The sequence below is a fragment of the Salvelinus sp. IW2-2015 genome, linkage group LG4p (assembly GCF_002910315.2).
Source record: "Salvelinus sp. IW2-2015 linkage group LG4p, ASM291031v2, whole genome shotgun sequence".
In the NCBI taxonomy this organism is placed as follows: Eukaryota; Metazoa; Chordata; class Actinopteri; order Salmoniformes; family Salmonidae; genus Salvelinus; species Salvelinus sp. IW2-2015.
Genome location: NC_036841.1, coordinates 8,131,803 through 8,148,525, shown reverse-complemented (window position 1 = coordinate 8,148,525; position 16,723 = coordinate 8,131,803). Strand labels below are relative to the sequence as shown.

Below are 16,723 nucleotides of genomic sequence, written 5' to 3'. Positions count from 1 at the left end.
TTAGCAGTTAGAGCATTCGGTCAGTAACCGAAAGCTTGCTTGTTTGAGTCCCTGAGCCGGCAAGGTGAAAAAAATCTGCCTTCTGTCCTTGAGCAAAGGAGTTAAACTCTACCCCTGGGGCCGATGACATCGATTAAGGCAGCCCCCAGCACCTCTCTGATTCAGAGGGGTTGGGTTAAATGTGGAAAATACATTTCCATTGAATCCATTCAGTTGTGCAATTGACTAAGTATCCCTTTCCCTACAAGTAAAGTGTTGCCATTTAGCAGACACTTTTATCCAAAGTGACTTACAGTAGTGTGTGTGTAACAGTCCCCTCGCCCCGACCCTGGCGCGAACCAGGGACCCTCTGCACACATCAACAACAGTCACCCACGAAGCATCGTTACCCATCGCTCCACAAAAGCCGCRGCCCTTGCAGAGCAAGGGGAACCACTACTTCAAGGTCTCAAAGCGAGTGACGTCACCGATTGAAACTCTATTAGCGCGCACCACCGCTAACTAGCTAGCCATTTCACATCGGTTACACTCACCCCCCTTTCGACCTTTTCCACAGCAACCAGTGATCCGGGTCAACAGCATCAATGTAACAGTTTAACTTTAGTCCGTCCCCTCGCTCCGACACGGGCGCGAACCAGGGACCCTCTGCACACATCAACAACAGTCACCCACGAAGCATCGTTACCCATCGCTCCACAAAAGCCACAGCCCTTGCAGAGCAAGGGGAACCACTACTTCAAGGTCTCAAAGCGAGTGACGTCACCGATTGAAACTCTATTAATGCGCACCACCGCTAACTAGTTAGCCATTTCACATCGGTTACATGTGCATACATTTTGGGTGGCCCCAGCCGGAATCGTACCCCACAATCCTGACGTTGCAAGCACCATGCTCTACCAACCGAGCCACACAGGACCACTTGTTACTAATGTTTTCTCCCTGGTTCTCTTTACAACAGGGTCTCACRTGATCCCTAGCTACTACGGCATGAGGCGACCTTTCATCTCCGACTCGGACTTCTCTCCCAAGCAGTTCTCGGGCGAGGTCTACTCCTCATCCCTGGGTGGCAAGCCTCTAGGTTGTGACCCATCGGCCATGTCTGGCTACCAGTCCGTCATAGACAGCTACTACCCGGAAACGTTCGGAGACTACCGTAGTGCAGCCTTCACCACCGGAGGGAGCTCCATCTTCCCCAGCTCAGCCCTGTCCACTCTGCTACCACCTTTCTCTGGAGAGTCCCCCCACTTTCTCCTGGTAAGTCACTCTGTGGTCAGTACTAGTGATGGAATGGGACTGTTGAGATATGGCTTTACATTATGGGCCAGTTTCTCAAACATGGTTTAAAGTCTAATCCTGGACTAAGAATTGTTCAAGGCTAAATCCAGGAAACACACCCTATGTGTTATTGTTTTTTATGTGATGTGAGATGGCGCAAAGCATGTAAATAGGGATGGGGGCTGGAACGGGTAGGGTACATCCAAATGAGCACACATTTCACACAAGCATGATGGAAAAAATGAATCTAATTCCACAGGTGAGAAGTGTGTCCCGATGTTACTGATTTGGGTTCAAACCTAGATCTGTGCGCTACAAGGCTTTGTTAGCCCACTGAGATAAAGTCTAGACATTAGCTCAGTGAGCCAACATGTCTTCAGGTCTCCAGCAAGGTTAATCATCACATGAGCATGGTTCCAAACCATCTGTTACACATACATCTTAGGGCATTCTGCAATCGGCAAAACCAACAAACAAGAGTAATTTCTCCATCATCTCTATTCTTTTCTCTGGCTGTTGCTCCTACAGAGAGATTCGTGGGAGCAGTCAGTGGCAGACCCAGTGACCCAGGGAGAGGGCTTGTGTGCAGACAGCCTGACCTCTGTTCCAGTCTCCCTGCCCAGCCCCGACCCTCCCGGGAGCCCGTCACAGTACCGCTGCTCCACCCGTAGCTCCTCCATGGCCTCGGCACAGCCCTATGCCCTTCACCCTCTGGAAGAAGTACACTACCACACCTCTTACCCTGCTGCCTCCACTTTCACATGCCCTTCCTATATGACTGTCTCCAACGACCTAGCCTCCAAGATGGCCCCTCTAGCTAATGAGGACTCTGACAGTACCCTCGCCACACATAGTGACACGCACTCGTGGGTGAAAGAAGATGGTGGAAGCTCTTGGTCGCCATATGAGATTCGGAGGTCTTATTAAATCCATTTGGAAACATCCTGTCCTTCACAGAAAACCAAAACAATGCAGATGCAAGTGACTCAGCTCCTTGTCGTCCAAATATTTGACTTTGTAGACTTTGCTAATATTTTTATAGAAGTACAAAGTGGAACGTTTTCTTATTTGACCCTCCTAAGTCCCCTGGTGACATTATGGTATGTAAGAACTAACTCACTGGGCACACAATGGTTGAATCAATGTTGTTTACACGTCATTTAAATGAAATTATGTCGAACCAACGTAAAATAGACATTGAATTGACCTCTGTGCCCAGTGGGAACCCTTTGCATGGGCACGTGACAATGTAAAGGACCAGTTAGGATTCAGTGGTTAGACCTAGAATAACTGTGCCTGTGTTCAAATGTTTGAAATAGATGTGCTTTTATATAGTCATTATATTAGGAAAACATCATTTTAATTGATATACTGCCATTGCGACAATTGCAATGAGCATTTATTTTTTGCTAAAGGTCGTTTTACTTTAACCTTCTTCTTTACTTTATCGCATCTTGTTGTCAGCTTTAATAACCAAATCAGAGTTTATCCAACTGTATCTGCTTCATGTGAGCCTTTACTCTGTGAAGCTTTGGTAATGAATGTGTATGTTTTTTGTTTCTGTTTTTTATATTTTAGGAGCTTGTTGCAATGCATTCATTACTAGTAATAGGCAGCAGTGACAATTCAAAGAAAAGTCTTGAATATAACGAAAGACAATCAGAGATGACCATCTACAGGATCCTTCAAGAAGTGAGTGGGAATCTATACCTGAATATTTTACATTCAGAGACAATGCAGGGAACGGAATTGGTCAATAGATGCAAGTGATTTACCATACTCCCAGTTCCTGTGTTTTGCTTTTCATTTCAAGAAATAAACAACATAGATAATGTATTGGGAAGTAGAATGTGTATTATAAATCCAATATAATAAAAGAGACTGCAATAAATGCATGAAAATTAAACATATTTTTGGCTAAAATTACACATGAAAAAAAATACGATTTTGCCACTACATTCAATTAAGACGGGGAGCCCTTTACGTATATCCTACTCTAGATGGCGCAGTTGTTTCATGTTACCTCTTCTCTTACGGTACCAGCGTAATGTATGGGGAGGAAATTGCAACCCCAGAAAATAAAAATTAAAACATTGTAACGTTAGATATTATATCAGAACACTAGCATAATATTCTTGGCAGTTACGATAATGGGCCTAGGTCCTACTTTATGGAAGGTGAGAAGTTGGTCAAGACGCCAATTCAACTACCCATTGGAGATGATGGGCTTTAAACCTACATGGTAGGATCATTGCATAGGCCCTTACCAGTATAAATCAGGAAAGGCAATAGATTGTATTGGGCATATAGTGTGTGTATTTTCTCAATATATGAATGATGATAATGATATATGATACCCCAAAACGGAAAGCTAAGCTATTTTAATTAAAACTAGGTATATGTTTGTGTTTATTGTTTGTAAATTGTTATTCAAATGTAGGCTAACAATGGCAATGGAAGAACACTTCTAGGAAACGGTTTTCGCTAAGGCAATGTGCTCATGTTTTCTTAAAATATTTGAGTGAAAATTGCCTTCTGATAACATGTTGTTTGTTCATATTATATGTATTAAGTTGTAAACTCTTATACATTAAAACAGGCATGGACAGTAACCCTATTCCAATAAGTCTATAAATTGAAAATACTTTGCCCACATCTAAGTAGGCCCAGGATTCACAAGTAGAGCAATCAAGGAGTCTCCTCATAGAATTCAAATTATATCAGACATATGTAAACAGAGTTTTTGCATTGAAACTCATTTGTAAAACGTTTTCTGGATTCGAATGATGCTAGGCTACTTTATAGATAGTCTATACACTCTATATATTTTATAGGCTATCTATAAAGTAGCCTAGCCCTGGGATGTCAAATCAGGTTTCACATGTGAATGACTGAAACGTTCAGTCTAGATAGTTATATGAATAATGAATATAATTAATGTAACTAAACAAAATAATGCTAAAACCACTGTAATATAATTGGTAACACATGGGTGATGTGAGCTCCGGGGATGGGGAGCATGCACTTGCTGAAGGAGCAATGGAGTCAGTGATGGCAGAAATGGCTGCTACTATATGCCACGCCCACAGCCGAGACATTTAATATTTTGTTGTTTAAAATAAGACTAAAAATTTATGGTCATAACGTGTTGATGTGCTTATCCATCCTGAAATACATATGATCTGCGATGTGTAATGGTTGGTGATGTTTAGATAGAGCATCTTACCGTTACTTTCCTGTAGGGCCTCATTATGAAGGGGGACTGATGGCCAGATTGGCAAAAGATGGATAAAATGTTTAAAATATCAATTTCTTTTCGGTTTGGGTATAAAATAGTGCTGTATTCTATTAAATGGAATGTTATTTTAAGTACATATGTATTGATTTATACTGAAAAATATGTATTTTTGTGTAGCCTTTGAATATTCAAATTGAAAGTAACGCGCAATCAAATCATTGTCAAATCATTGAGTTCTAGGGGTTTTAAAAAGTAGGCATGGAGAGAAAATTTCACAAACTAATACATCCCTAGCTATATTAGGATATTATTGTATGCTCTGAGACAGTTTTAAGACTTGTGTGTTGAGAATTTGTGGGATTTTTATGAATATTTCATTATAGCCCATATAACTGAGCTAGAAAAGGACATTGTGGAATCTCATAACTGCTCTTCTTCCAGGACTCTTTCTTAAATTTTACAACATGTCTGGTAAGTTCATAATTCGTTTTTCTTCTGATCATGGTTCTCTTTTACGTTCTTCCTGAAAGAAAGAAAGAAATATAAATGTTAGAACAAAACGATTGGAAATAATTGACATTGCACAACATGCTGTTTCAGTTTCTATGGGAAATGCGAGGTTCTGATGAAAACCTTAGAGATAAAGAATGTAATTCATGTTTTAACTAAAGAGTAATGGAAACTATCCTATTACCTGCATGATGTATGCTATTTTCGATTACAATATTTTTCAATTGAATCGAACAACGTTTTAAAATAGTGTTTTGGTTATTTCTTAAACATCACTACTTTGGGCCACTTTGCCCAGGTTAGGGCGTGAGGATAACTTAACTCAAACGCGATTTTATTTGCATTATTCTTGTCGATTAAACTGTAATTGTAGTCATTGTAATTACACTGCAATATGTAAACTTACAAATGCTCATTTTAAGCAGTAATCAGTGGGATGTGTATTTTGGGCAGCTTTACTATTTGCCACATTTAAGACAAATCATGATCTGACATTTCAGTATCTGAATATTTAAAAGGATGGGTTGACAGCCAAGCACACCTCTTTAGATTCTGCCGAGGCAGCTGCTATTATATAATCACCTTTACCGCCAATTTTGCAGTCTCTGACTGCCTTAATGAGTTCTACCATTGTGTGGCGTCGTTTCTGTAATGACTTTAGTCATTGGAGTAGAACGTTATACCCCCTTATATTTAGAAGTAAAGCCATGACATACAATTGAAGGCGTACATATATGAGTACCGTTCATTTTAGCATAAAAATCCAAAAGTTATGCTACTGCACTAACACATGTGTTAAGAGTGGGTATAGGCAACGGCTCTAACCTATCGGCCTAGTACAAACTAAATTAGTGTGCAATTTAATTTAAAATAGTCCTGCTTCGATGGATGAGTTTTACATAAAACTGAATTGTTTTACTGCGTAATTGTCAGGCTTGGAGCTTCAATAGGCTAACGGGAATAATTATATCATCAAAAAACGTTTATTTATCCTTGGGTAGGCTAAAGCTCATATTGCTATCCGATAGCCGACCAACGATATGTAGGCTAAGTACAGTGCGTAAAAGTAACTTACTTTTATAATCGGACGAATTTCTCAAGCGAAATCTTCAATTTTCACCTCATTTTTGCGGGATTTGTGGAGTCCTTTGGTGTCTTTGTTATTGACTCTTACGAGGCCGCTGTTTGCCAGTTTAACCTGTAGCGTAACTTTACTTGCCTACTTTCACGGAATATGCTACTATCAGACCCTTTCATGGAACGCAACGCTAATCTGTGTTTTAGGCCTATGTATAGAATTAAAATAAATATATTATCTAAATAAAATCGAGAAGTTACGCTCACAGTATCATTTTAGCACAGGTTTCCGTTGTGCTTGAAATGAGTGTGAAGGCAAGACCACTGTATTGACAGTGAAACTCGAAACCCGGTCTCCGCGGTGCGAGGTTCTCGCAGAGGTATGCTACAGGGAAGAGACTATAGACCTAGGTAGGACAATAATAGGACATTTCTGGCTTTCGCACGGGCAACTTTGATACAATAACTGATACAATAACTTGGGCAACATTTGAGGGATGCATAAGGACAGTCGTTTGTTCATATTATTCACAAATAAGGCTAGGTGTAATACATTACATTAAATACCCTGATATACAAACCGTCTTTTGTATCAGTGTGTTTTTTATATWTTTTTATAATTTTCCAATGTTTTTTAATGATTAAGTAGGCCGACTTAATTGTTGCGTGAAAGTATGTAGCAGGCAGTGAAAGTGCTCGAGAGAGGCAGGGTTGGGAGCATTCAGTTTTTTTTGTTTACAGTAAACATCGATACAATGTTTTTCTCTTATGACAGATAAGCCAAAGGTGTACCAGGGCGTGCGGGTGAAGACAACTGTTAAAGAGTTGCTGCAACAGCAGAGAGCTCTCCAGACAGCAATCAAAACTGTTAGAATGGTAATTATCACCTCACTCTCTCTCGTCTCGCTCTGACTGGCACGCATCGGGGGGCACACACGCAAGAACATACACACACAGTCTCAGCATAGTTGGAGGTGTTGCTCTCTCCGTGAAATCCCCATTGCAGTAACTTCCTCCTTACCAACCTTACCCCAAACACAAAGTTCCATGCCTCATTAATGATTAACCACCAGGTTCTCTAGTAGCCTATCAGTTGATAATCGTTTAGCAGTAACAGTGGGACTTGTTTTCCTGTAGGAACTGTACCAGCTGTTTTATGTGATATTTTACAGTACATTCAGATTCATAAATCAGAAAAGATGTCATTATGATGTCCTTATGGCAACTGGCAACAATTGGCACAAACACACACACTCAATCAACCCTCCGAAATGAAGAAGAAAAATAAACAAATCGACAAATGCCATTATTATGCTATACAGTGGGTGGTAGGCTACTTGTTAGTTGACRGTATACATGGTATTTTCCCGGGATGAAAAAGAACCAGCCCAAAAATCTTTACTGTTGTAAATCAATGGGGACTTGTGTTTTCTCTCTGTATCCCTCCTTTTTTCTTTTCCTAAATTAATAGAAATCCCAGAGCTTGGCGAGTCAGGATGTTTGCGTCTCCTCCTCTTTGCCAGGTACGTTCAAATATGTCCATATATTAGTCAGTATTTATACACAGCATTCCATTGTCTTGATCGCACAATGATTGTATGGTGAAGCATCACCATGGAAAGTCCAGAATCAATGTTCTGTAGTAAAAAAGTAATGCTCTTGACTGTATCCAAACCTGCTAACGAAAATACATGTAGCCTACAGTAAAGTACAGTAAAATCCTTTTGAAATGTCCAGTGGGGGCGTTGCAGTAAACCATAATCAAAGAAACAAGCTTCGATCAAAAAGACAGAAGGCAATGCATTGTGCATCATACATGCAAATAGATAAATAGCTGTCAAATCCACCACATAAGCCTATTATAAAATAGAATCTGAATTGCACATCAGATTCGGTCAGGTAAATATCTAGATTGACACTTACATGGAGAATCAACGACCACAGGAAAAATAGTTCGAAACATATACTGGGACCTTTTTATAAACTTGCATTCAAATGTGTTTTTTTATCTGTTGGCTGGTGGTGCCGTGACATCACTTCTGGAGTATTCACTTTTTTAAATGGCCCCTGCATGTGTTTATGTATGCAACCTCTGACTGATCCTTCTCGTTTATTCCTATAGGCCATTATTTTGATTATTTCCCTCAAGAGATGAATTCCAACGGCAGCTTTCAGCCGCGGGCCTTTCCAGACAGCAACGTTCAGATGGAAAGCTTCGATAATCAACAATTGATAAGCATGATGATGCCCAACGAGACCTACAGCAGTGGTATTGTGCATCCCGCTACCTCAACAAAACTTTGGCCCCAGGAAAATCACCCCCTGAATATGGACTATTGCGTCAATGGCATGGTATGCTTTATTCAAATTCGCTTGCGCAATCACCTGTCTTTGCAATTACCAGCCGTCAGCTGAAATATTTGACAAAGCTCAGGCTGTTTGTTCGTCCAGAAAGTTGGCTCGGAATAGAACATGGTTTGGTTATACTGTACAACAATATTAATKCACATCTCCTCTGGATTGTTTTTCAGGCTCCCAGGTCACCATCAGGTTCTCTAAATATGTCAAGTTCGGTCGATTACAATAGTTATTCGCCACAGGAGTCTTACTCTTCGTCGTGTTACAACTCTCCGAACAGAATGGACTCTAGTTATGGGTTTGTTCCAGAGCATTACCACTACCAGCACTGCAACCTCCAGCACTGCTACTGCCTGTCCCATTGGTCGGGTACCCAGGAGAGCATCTCCACTCCAGAATACGCTATTTATGGCACAACAGACTGTGTACACGCCTCACCTGTGGATGCCAGCTATTTCAGGCGGGAATTGTCAAGTTCAGAGATGTGCTACCTTTAAAGATCCTCTCGGTCTTTGTTTTCTGTGTAAATACAGTAGAATGTACAGTGAAAACAATGTCTGTAACTCGATGCCAAACGGTTGCACTTGTGGCACTTGTTTTAAGATGTAGGCCTGCTTTGCATTTCGGAGTGTTTGGTGTCAGAGTTTCCTCTGAGTTTCTCTTTTTGTTATGATTGTTATGATTAGAATCCATGAGTTTGGATAAATGTTGCAAATGTATGGGCTTAGAGCTATCTAGTTAGTTATTGACTGTGATTTAGATATATAAAAACACATCTAATGATGTCATCCTGCTTTTTTACAAGAAAGTATATATTTTTTTATGGATGCAGTCATTTTGTAAAATAATTGAAAAGCCTACCCAAAGGAAATGAGCGTCATCCCCTTCAACTCAATATTTAGTTTCCCTGTTCAGATGCACACAGAAACTTAGTTAGAAACATTAACTTAAATTGAGTTTTTCAAGTAATCATATTTACTGCTAAAACCAGCCCCTTGTTGGACCCAAATAAAAACCACTACACCTGCCACCACATTAACTAGATTGAAAGATAAATGACAATAGACAAGCGATAATGATAGAGAATTAATATGTATAGTGCTTGTCGTTACAAAAATAATTTGAGAGACCATATAAAAASTGAAGAAAAACACAACAATAAGGTTAATATTGACCGTTCTTGATGTGTAAAATGGCATTCCATGGAGGCAGACGCAAGTCCACGTCACATCAGGTCACATCCAACTCAAGAGACGCCTGTCTCCACTCTACCCTCCGAGCGCACCCTCCTCTGCATCGGGATCACTATCTTCTCCGAGGCCGAAATAAAGCAGGGTTGAGCAGGGATAGAAGTAGGCCTGCCTGTCCAAAATGAACATATCGTTACATATTACCAAAAAGATTAATAAATAAAGGAAATAACTACTTGAGTAAGGATTTCATGTTTTTATTACACACAAAGGGGGTATAATAAATGCGCATGAGTTTTGCGTAATGTAAAGCATCATCCTGTGGCTGCCAATTGCGTGCGCAAATCGGAAATATGACCTTAAGGTCAGAATTTATTCATGTACATTTCCCCCCAGAAGTTTACTATCACTATCCTGTCTTATATTCTAAATGTTCTGTTAGATCAGCAGCAGCAGCCATTGTTACTGTAGCGTAGGCCCGCATCCAAAATCAAAACCTTGTCTTGTATGCAGGCTGCAGGCATAACGCAGCACATACAGTACCTGCTGTGGTCCTTGACCTCTTATGACGTCCAACTCATGAACCAACCAGTTTTCTGGGATAGTAATCTTGTGAAGGGTCCTGGGGTAAGATGTTTCTTTTTGGATTTCTAAATCCTCAGTTGAGCACCTTTTTCTCTTTTTACACAAGCTGAGCTGAAGCATGTCTGGGTGTGCTCTCATTCATTAGAATGGACTTAATAGTGTTTGTCGTGTCATCAGGAGATCCTCAGAATAACCTATGAGATACTAGACTGAAGGTGGAGAAGGGGAGGAGGAGAGATGCAATTGCAAACACTGGAAACAAGGAGAGTAAAACATTTGAAAGAGGGGTCTTCGAGTATGGTCCTTTCTCCTGACCTTGAGTTGATGGTGAACTTCATATGAAATTAAAGAAATCTATCGGGCCTATGAGCTCCAATTACAGTAAATGTTGGGCCCTGATGTCATCACTGCTGTCCTCTGCAGACCTGGGTTCAAATAGCATTTGTTTATTTTTTAAGCTACGTTTGCTGTGCTTGATTGAGCTTGCCTGGCACAACTGAACCAATGGAATAGTCCCAAAAGTGTAAACTCACCCATCTCACACTCCAGGCAGGCTCAATCAAACACTCAAAGTACCGTATATGAAAGGAAATACATATGAACCCTGGTAAAACTCTTACTGGCAGCTCATAGGTTCCTGGGTTTCTATACCAGACAATTGGAAAAGTTAGCTGTGGTGCTCAATGGCCTAAATTAGCTGTCTTATACCTTAACTGACAAATGTGACAAGGTGGTTTGGTACTGTTTTGAGTTCTGGTATTGGTGGGAGTGGAGGGGAGGGGAGGCAGGATTTTAGGTACAAGCAAAGAATGTTATTTGTATGAAAAGGTAGTTCCCCAAGAACACTGTGTAGCTTTTCAAAAACAAAGCAGGCATTGTCCCTAATATAGAACCCCAACCTCATCGCCCATCACGTTCAGCTCATCTAACTGTCTCAAGCCCATAAACCCTTTATACGGTCTATGAATGCTTCACAAATAATTCATAAGCAACTGAAAGTGGCCCCACTAACATAAAATGGATAGTTCAGCAAAATGACACATTTACGTATTGAAATCCCTACCTTAATCATACTTAGAAATTAGTCTGTCTGGTGTCAGTCTTTTCTATTTAGCTAGGTCTCTATGGGCTGGAGGAACTCCATGCATTAGAACGATATTGGGGATACTGGTCTCTTTGGGATAAGGAACCACCCTCCATGTTATATGATCAGTTTTTTAATTTACATTTATTTATTTTTATTATATTTCCTCCTTGCCTCCTTCTTACAGCTCCCTTTTTACACATCTTTCATTTTGAGGATAATGTTTTCTTCTTCTTTTGTCTGGACAGTCTCGATTTGCAACATAAAGACACAATGAAAAGAAAAATTAAACAATTACCAAGTACCACAAAATTTGTTCCATACAATTTCCCAATTCAAATATAATTGTTGTGTTTTTTTAAAATGGGGTTTTATCCTGTACCAGATGCACTGAGAGTCAACACTCACTTAGGTGAAAAGGAATGTGTCAAAGTAAAAAAAAAAAAATGCTTGGGTGTGTTCAGTGTTCAGTGTTCCAAAGTCCCGCTACTCTCATGCCAAGTGCCTGATTAACAGTCCTCTGTGGAAGTCCCCTGTTACACCTTGTTAATCCCTCTGGATTGTTTTTCAGGCTCCCAGGTCACCATCAGGTTCTCTAAATATGTCAAGTCCGGTCGATTACAATAGTTATTCGCCACAGGAGTCTTACTCTTCGTAGTGCCCAGATCAACCTGCACTTTCACATGCCAAAAATCATGAGCCACCAGCACTAAAGACCGTATGACGGAACACTGCTATTGAGCCTTTATTTTTAGATAATTTATCTATTAACCGTGCCAAACATACGGTATTGTTAGGCTATTATTTAAAACAGTTGGCATTTATGGGAAGGTAAGAGATTATTTACTCTCTGGGAGTGCTGTTTGTTTTATAGAGCCTGTGTCATCATAGCCAGTGCTCATTTCCAAAGAACACTTCTTCATTCAAAATGTATGTTACAAATCATCCTAAACTAAATTAAGTGAGCTACACATACACATCGGGAAGATTTGAGCATGATATTTGAAACATGCTAATTTGAGGAATATTGACTTGAATGTTTTTGGACAGTCACCAAATGCATTCAGGTAAACAAAACCAAAGCATGGATTGCTGTCTCCCCTTTTCCGAAGACTGCTTACAGGGTAAGGAAACCATAATGCAATTTAGTAATTTGGGTGAACCGTCCTTTTAAAATGCGTTAGCTGTCAGCTACATAGTAAAACTAATAAAAACAGTATATTATGGTACACAAAATATATTGAGGTTCTCTTTTTGATAGGATCATGATTGGAACATACACCACTGCTCAAAAGTTTGGGGTCACTTAGACATTTCCTTGTTTTTGAAAGAAAAACACATTTTTTGTCCATTAAAATAACATCAAATTGATCGGAAATACAGTGTAGACATTGTTAATATTGTAAATTACTATTGTAGCTGGAAACAGCTGATTTTTAATGGAATATCTACATTGGCGTACAGTGGCCCATTATCATCAACCATCACTCCTGTGTTCCAATGGCACGTTGTGTTAGCTAATCCAAGTTTATCATTTTATAAGGCTAATTGATCATTAGAAAACCCTTTTGCAATTATGTTAGCACAGCTGAAAACTGCTGTTCTGATTAAAGAAGCAAAAAAACTGGCCTTCTTTAGACTAGTTGAGTATCTGGAGCATCGGCATTTGTGGGTTCGATTACAGGCAAAAAATGTCTAGAAACAAAGCACTTTCTTCCGAAACTCGTCAGTCTATTCTTGTTCTGAGAAAGGAAGGCTATTCCATGCAAGAAATTGCCAAGAAACTGAAAATCTCATACAACGCTGTGTACTACTCCCTTCACAGAACAGCGCAAACTGGCTCTAACCAGAATAGAAAGAGGAGTGGGAGGCCCCGGTGCACAACTGAGCAAGAGGACAAGTACATTAGAGTGTCTAGTTTGAGAAACAGATGCCTCACAAGTCTTCAACTGGCAATTTCATTAAATAGTACCCACAAAACACCAGTCTCAACGTCAACAGTGAAGAGGCGACTCCGGGATGCTGGCCTTCTAGGCAGAGTTCCTCTGTCCAGTGTCTGTGTTATTTTGCCCATCTTAATCTTTTCTTTTTATTGGCCAGTCTGAGATATGGCTTTTTCTTTGAAACTCTGCCTAGATGGCCAGCATCCCGGAGTCGCCTGTTCACTGTTGACGTTGAGACCGGTGTTTTGTTATTTTAATGGACAAATAATGTACTTTCTTTCAAAAACACTGACATTTCWAAGTGACCCCAAACTTTAAAACGGTAGTGTATATACTGTTGAGATTGAGAGTGATTGTTTTAGTACTGGCCTTTAACTGTAACAGTTTACCCTGGAGCTGATCATGTGACAGTAATTTCCCTTGCAGTACCTGTCATTTCAAACAGTTGCAATAATTGATTGATGAATGTGGGAAAATAAGGTGCAAACCCTTGTGTCTTAACAACGTGATCAGTAAGTGGGATGTGTTGATGATGAATGAGTCATTTTCCTCCTGGGTCATCATTCAAGGTTTGAAAAGGAAGTGAACAACATCTCACAGTTTTCTGCTCCCACAAGTCATCTTTATTAGTGAATCTCATTCCAACATGAGTGCACCGGATACGAATTCCTGAAGTACCACTTAGATATCAAACAATTATAGAACTTCATATAAAATAGCACGTGGCATATAAGAAACAAACATACTCCAGTACAGTATGTGTACGTATGTGTACATTTGAAAGTCACAGGCACTGATTCACTGTTCATACTCATTCACAGCGTATTCTTATTTGTCTTTGGGCTGGAATGTTTGCTGACTTGACACAATGTCACTTGAAAGGATTGTGTTGATGTTTCCTGTCAAGTCCTTACTTGTGTATAAGGAAGGCGGGCCCGATAAAAGTATTTCAAAAGGTTTGATATCTGCACAAACTGTTAAACATGTTCTTTCTGTTCGAACCATAAGGACTTTCAATACTGATCAAATAGAGGAGCACATTGATATGTTGCTGTGATAACACCTTCACACCCATGCCCAGGGTATGTGGCAGGTAGCTTAACGGCTAAGAGCACTGGGCCAATAACCCACAGGGTTGCTGGTTTGACTCCCCGAGCCGACTAGGTGGACTCTGGATCAGAGTGTTTGCTAAATAATGGATGAGGAGAGATCTGTTCCTGAGAAACATTATGTCTCCAGATTTTATTTTAATACATACAAATGTTTTTCTCCTAATTTCATGTAACACATTTATAGTCTTGTTTTTTTATTTCAGGTGTTTGCCAAAGCAATATTATTTTGACTTTTATGTTAGCAGTTCTGGTTTTGAAAACAGAAAAAATAAGTTATATACCTCTACAAATGTAGGCTCACTATCCGTGCATCATAAAAGATGTAAGTCAATACACGTGGTGTGTTGATTCTCAGCTCTTGGTTCTTTTTCCACATTTATCTGCAGGCACAGTTGGTCAGCAAACTTTCTCAACCGAGTTGTGATCATCTGCATGTGGGCTTGTTAGGAAAAGAGCATGCAGAGCAATGTTCTCTGCAAAGTCAAGATCCTTAAGCTCTGGGAATGGAGTCCTATCCTGTCCTAATGGATCAGTCAACAGCAACCATTAAGAGAATGGGTGAGAGAACGCATACTTGGGGTACGCCACAGATGATGGTGAACCCGTCTGTTCTAGGGTTGTTAACGAGAATGGCAAATTCAAATTCCCTGTAGAAGTAGCTAACGAGTAACAAGTTTGTGGGGGATGCCATGAGAGGTCTTTCCAAATGCTGTTTTTGAGCACACTGTCGAAGGCATTTCTGTAGTAGATCAATTTGAGGTATAAAGTGACTTTCTGTTCCAGGCATAATGTGGTCCATGCAGCCACTCCCTTTTTTGTGAAAACAACTAACCAGATAGGACTAGTCCATAGGGATTGTGCCCCTAGATGAACTCCCCTATGTTTTCAAACAGGTCTGTCAGTGCCTTTCGATGCAATTTCAGGGGTCGTTCTTGACCATCTCAGCATGGTTAGTGTCAATTCCTTGCCTTTTGACCAGTCCTTAGGTATTGACAAGTCGTCATTGTAAATAAGAATGTATTCTTAATTAATTTACCTGTATAAATAAAGGTAAATGATTGTCCCTAGATGAATTCCTCAACGTTTTCGAACAGGTCTGTTCCGAACAGTGTTCGTTCCTTTTGAGAAATGTGTGGGTCAGCAAGGCCATACATGTTTGTTCCAACAAAATTGTCCAGACTAGCACACCTGTGCTCTACCTTTCAGAAAGTGTGCCCTCTAGCACCAGGAAGCCAGAGCAGGGAGAGAAGAGAGGTGCTGCACCATGCACGCCACCGTGACACCTGCAATTCTATTTCTGTTTTGAGAGCTCACCTACACTTTGGGGCTGCAAACTCCAAACTCCATATATGTGCTGGTGCCACCCCTTTCACTATTATTATTGCATTGTGTCAAAAATCTAGATTTTCCTACACTCTGTTGTTTTAGTTCCAGACCTACTACCCAGTTCTCTTTAGTCCTTACAGAACTTTTAAGCCTCAGGCCAATAACTTGCTTGGTCTTGGTGTCATAGTGATACAAATCTTTACTACTTTGTCCAATTATTTTTTATGTGTCTTATCCCTTCTCCYTTTAACAAGCTGATTTTATTTTGGCCTGGTCCAAATGTAATTTATATTTTACTCCTAGGTTTTTGGGTATGTGGTGTGTAATTTTTTTTATCCTGTTTTTCGATCTTGGATTTTTCTAATTTTAAGTCTGATCTTTGCAGTGATGAGGTGTTTGTTGCTGTATGTGTTCCCCTGTAAGCTCATGTGTCCAGTAGAGGTCTTTTCCATTTGCCATTAGGCCTAATCATCCACAGTACATATTTTCCCAATAAGTCCCAGTATAATTGTGTCCTGACATATTGCTCTTTGAAGATTAGGGATGTTTGAGGGCAACTTTTACATTCCCAGTGTTGCAAGAGGGCAAGTCTGAGCATGAGATGTGCTCATAGCTATTGCATTACCAATATACTGTGTTGATGTAATATTTTTTTCACAGATCATTTCTCCCAGTAGATGAATACGCAGGTGGGTCTGAACCTGTCTGAATGTATCTCTTTGTCCTTTTATCCTTGTAAGGACATTATCCCTCGAAGGTTGATCGCTTGTCCATTTGTACCTCAATGATATACAGTCAGGTCCATAATTATTGGCACCCTTGATAAAGGTGAGCAAAAAAGACTGTATAAAATAAACATAAAATATTAAATGAGATTGGAGAACGTATTGGGAGGGGTYTTAGACCATTCCTCCACAAGGAATCTTTCCAGGTCCTGGATATCCTTCATCTGGTCTTATGGACGGCTCTCTTCAGTTCAAACTACAGGTTTTCAATGGGGTTCAAGTCCGGAGACTGAGATGGCC

At 40.1% G+C, this 16,723-nt stretch overlaps 2 protein-coding genes and 1 long non-coding RNA gene across 6 annotated transcripts in view; 2 read left to right on the top strand and 1 right to left on the bottom strand.

Annotated features, from left to right (window-relative positions):
• Positions 1-2,771, top strand: part of si:ch211-213d14.1 (POU class 2 homeobox associating-factor 2) — a 20,005-nt gene extending 17,234 nt beyond the window's left edge. The window contains exons 4-5 of the mRNA XM_023981839.2: positions 959-1,254; positions 1,804-2,771. Of these exons, the coding sequence (XP_023837607.1) occupies positions 959-1,254; positions 1,804-2,202 (695 nt within the window). The 3' untranslated portion in view covers positions 2,203-2,771. The remainder of the gene's footprint in view (positions 1-958; positions 1,255-1,803) is intronic.
• A 338-nt stretch (positions 2,772-3,109) lies between these two features.
• LOC111960081 (uncharacterized) lies at positions 3,110-10,410 on the bottom strand. The gene is made up of 3 exons (XR_002876765.2): positions 10,192-10,410; positions 9,320-9,820; positions 3,110-5,036 (listed from the first exon to the last, which is right to left on the bottom strand). It is a non-coding gene; the product is annotated as an uncharacterized lncRNA (long non-coding RNA).
• linc.pou2af1 (lnc RNA pou2af1) lies at positions 4,894-9,888 on the top strand. 4 transcript variants are annotated; one of them, XM_070437793.1, is made up of 5 exons: positions 4,894-4,984; positions 6,876-6,976; positions 7,572-7,623; positions 8,223-8,452; positions 8,632-9,888. In XM_070437793.1, the coding sequence occupies exons 1-5, from the start codon at positions 4,978-4,980 to the stop codon at positions 8,953-8,955; spliced, it is 714 nt and encodes a 237-aa protein (XP_070293894.1). In that variant the 5' UTR covers positions 4,894-4,977; the 3' UTR covers positions 8,956-9,888. The 4 variants fall into 4 exon arrangements, with proteins under 4 accessions (XP_070293894.1, XP_070293891.1, XP_070293904.1 ...); XM_070437803.1 differs by lacking the exon at positions 4,894-4,984 and adding an exon at positions 5,771-6,480; XM_070437798.1 differs by lacking the exon at positions 4,894-4,984 and adding an exon at positions 5,771-6,511.
• Positions 10,411-16,723: the final 6,313 nt, after the last annotated feature.

Coding starts and splice junctions, on each gene's coding strand:
- linc.pou2af1 (XM_070437793.1), top strand. Junction 7,624..8,222: donor CGTCTCCTCCTCTTTGCCAG/GTACGTTCAAAT, acceptor TTATTCCTATAG/GCCATTATTTTGATTATTTC. Junction 8,453..8,631: donor ACTATTGCGTCAATGGCATG/GTATGCTTTATT, acceptor ATTGTTTTTCAG/GCTCCCAGGTCACCATCAGG.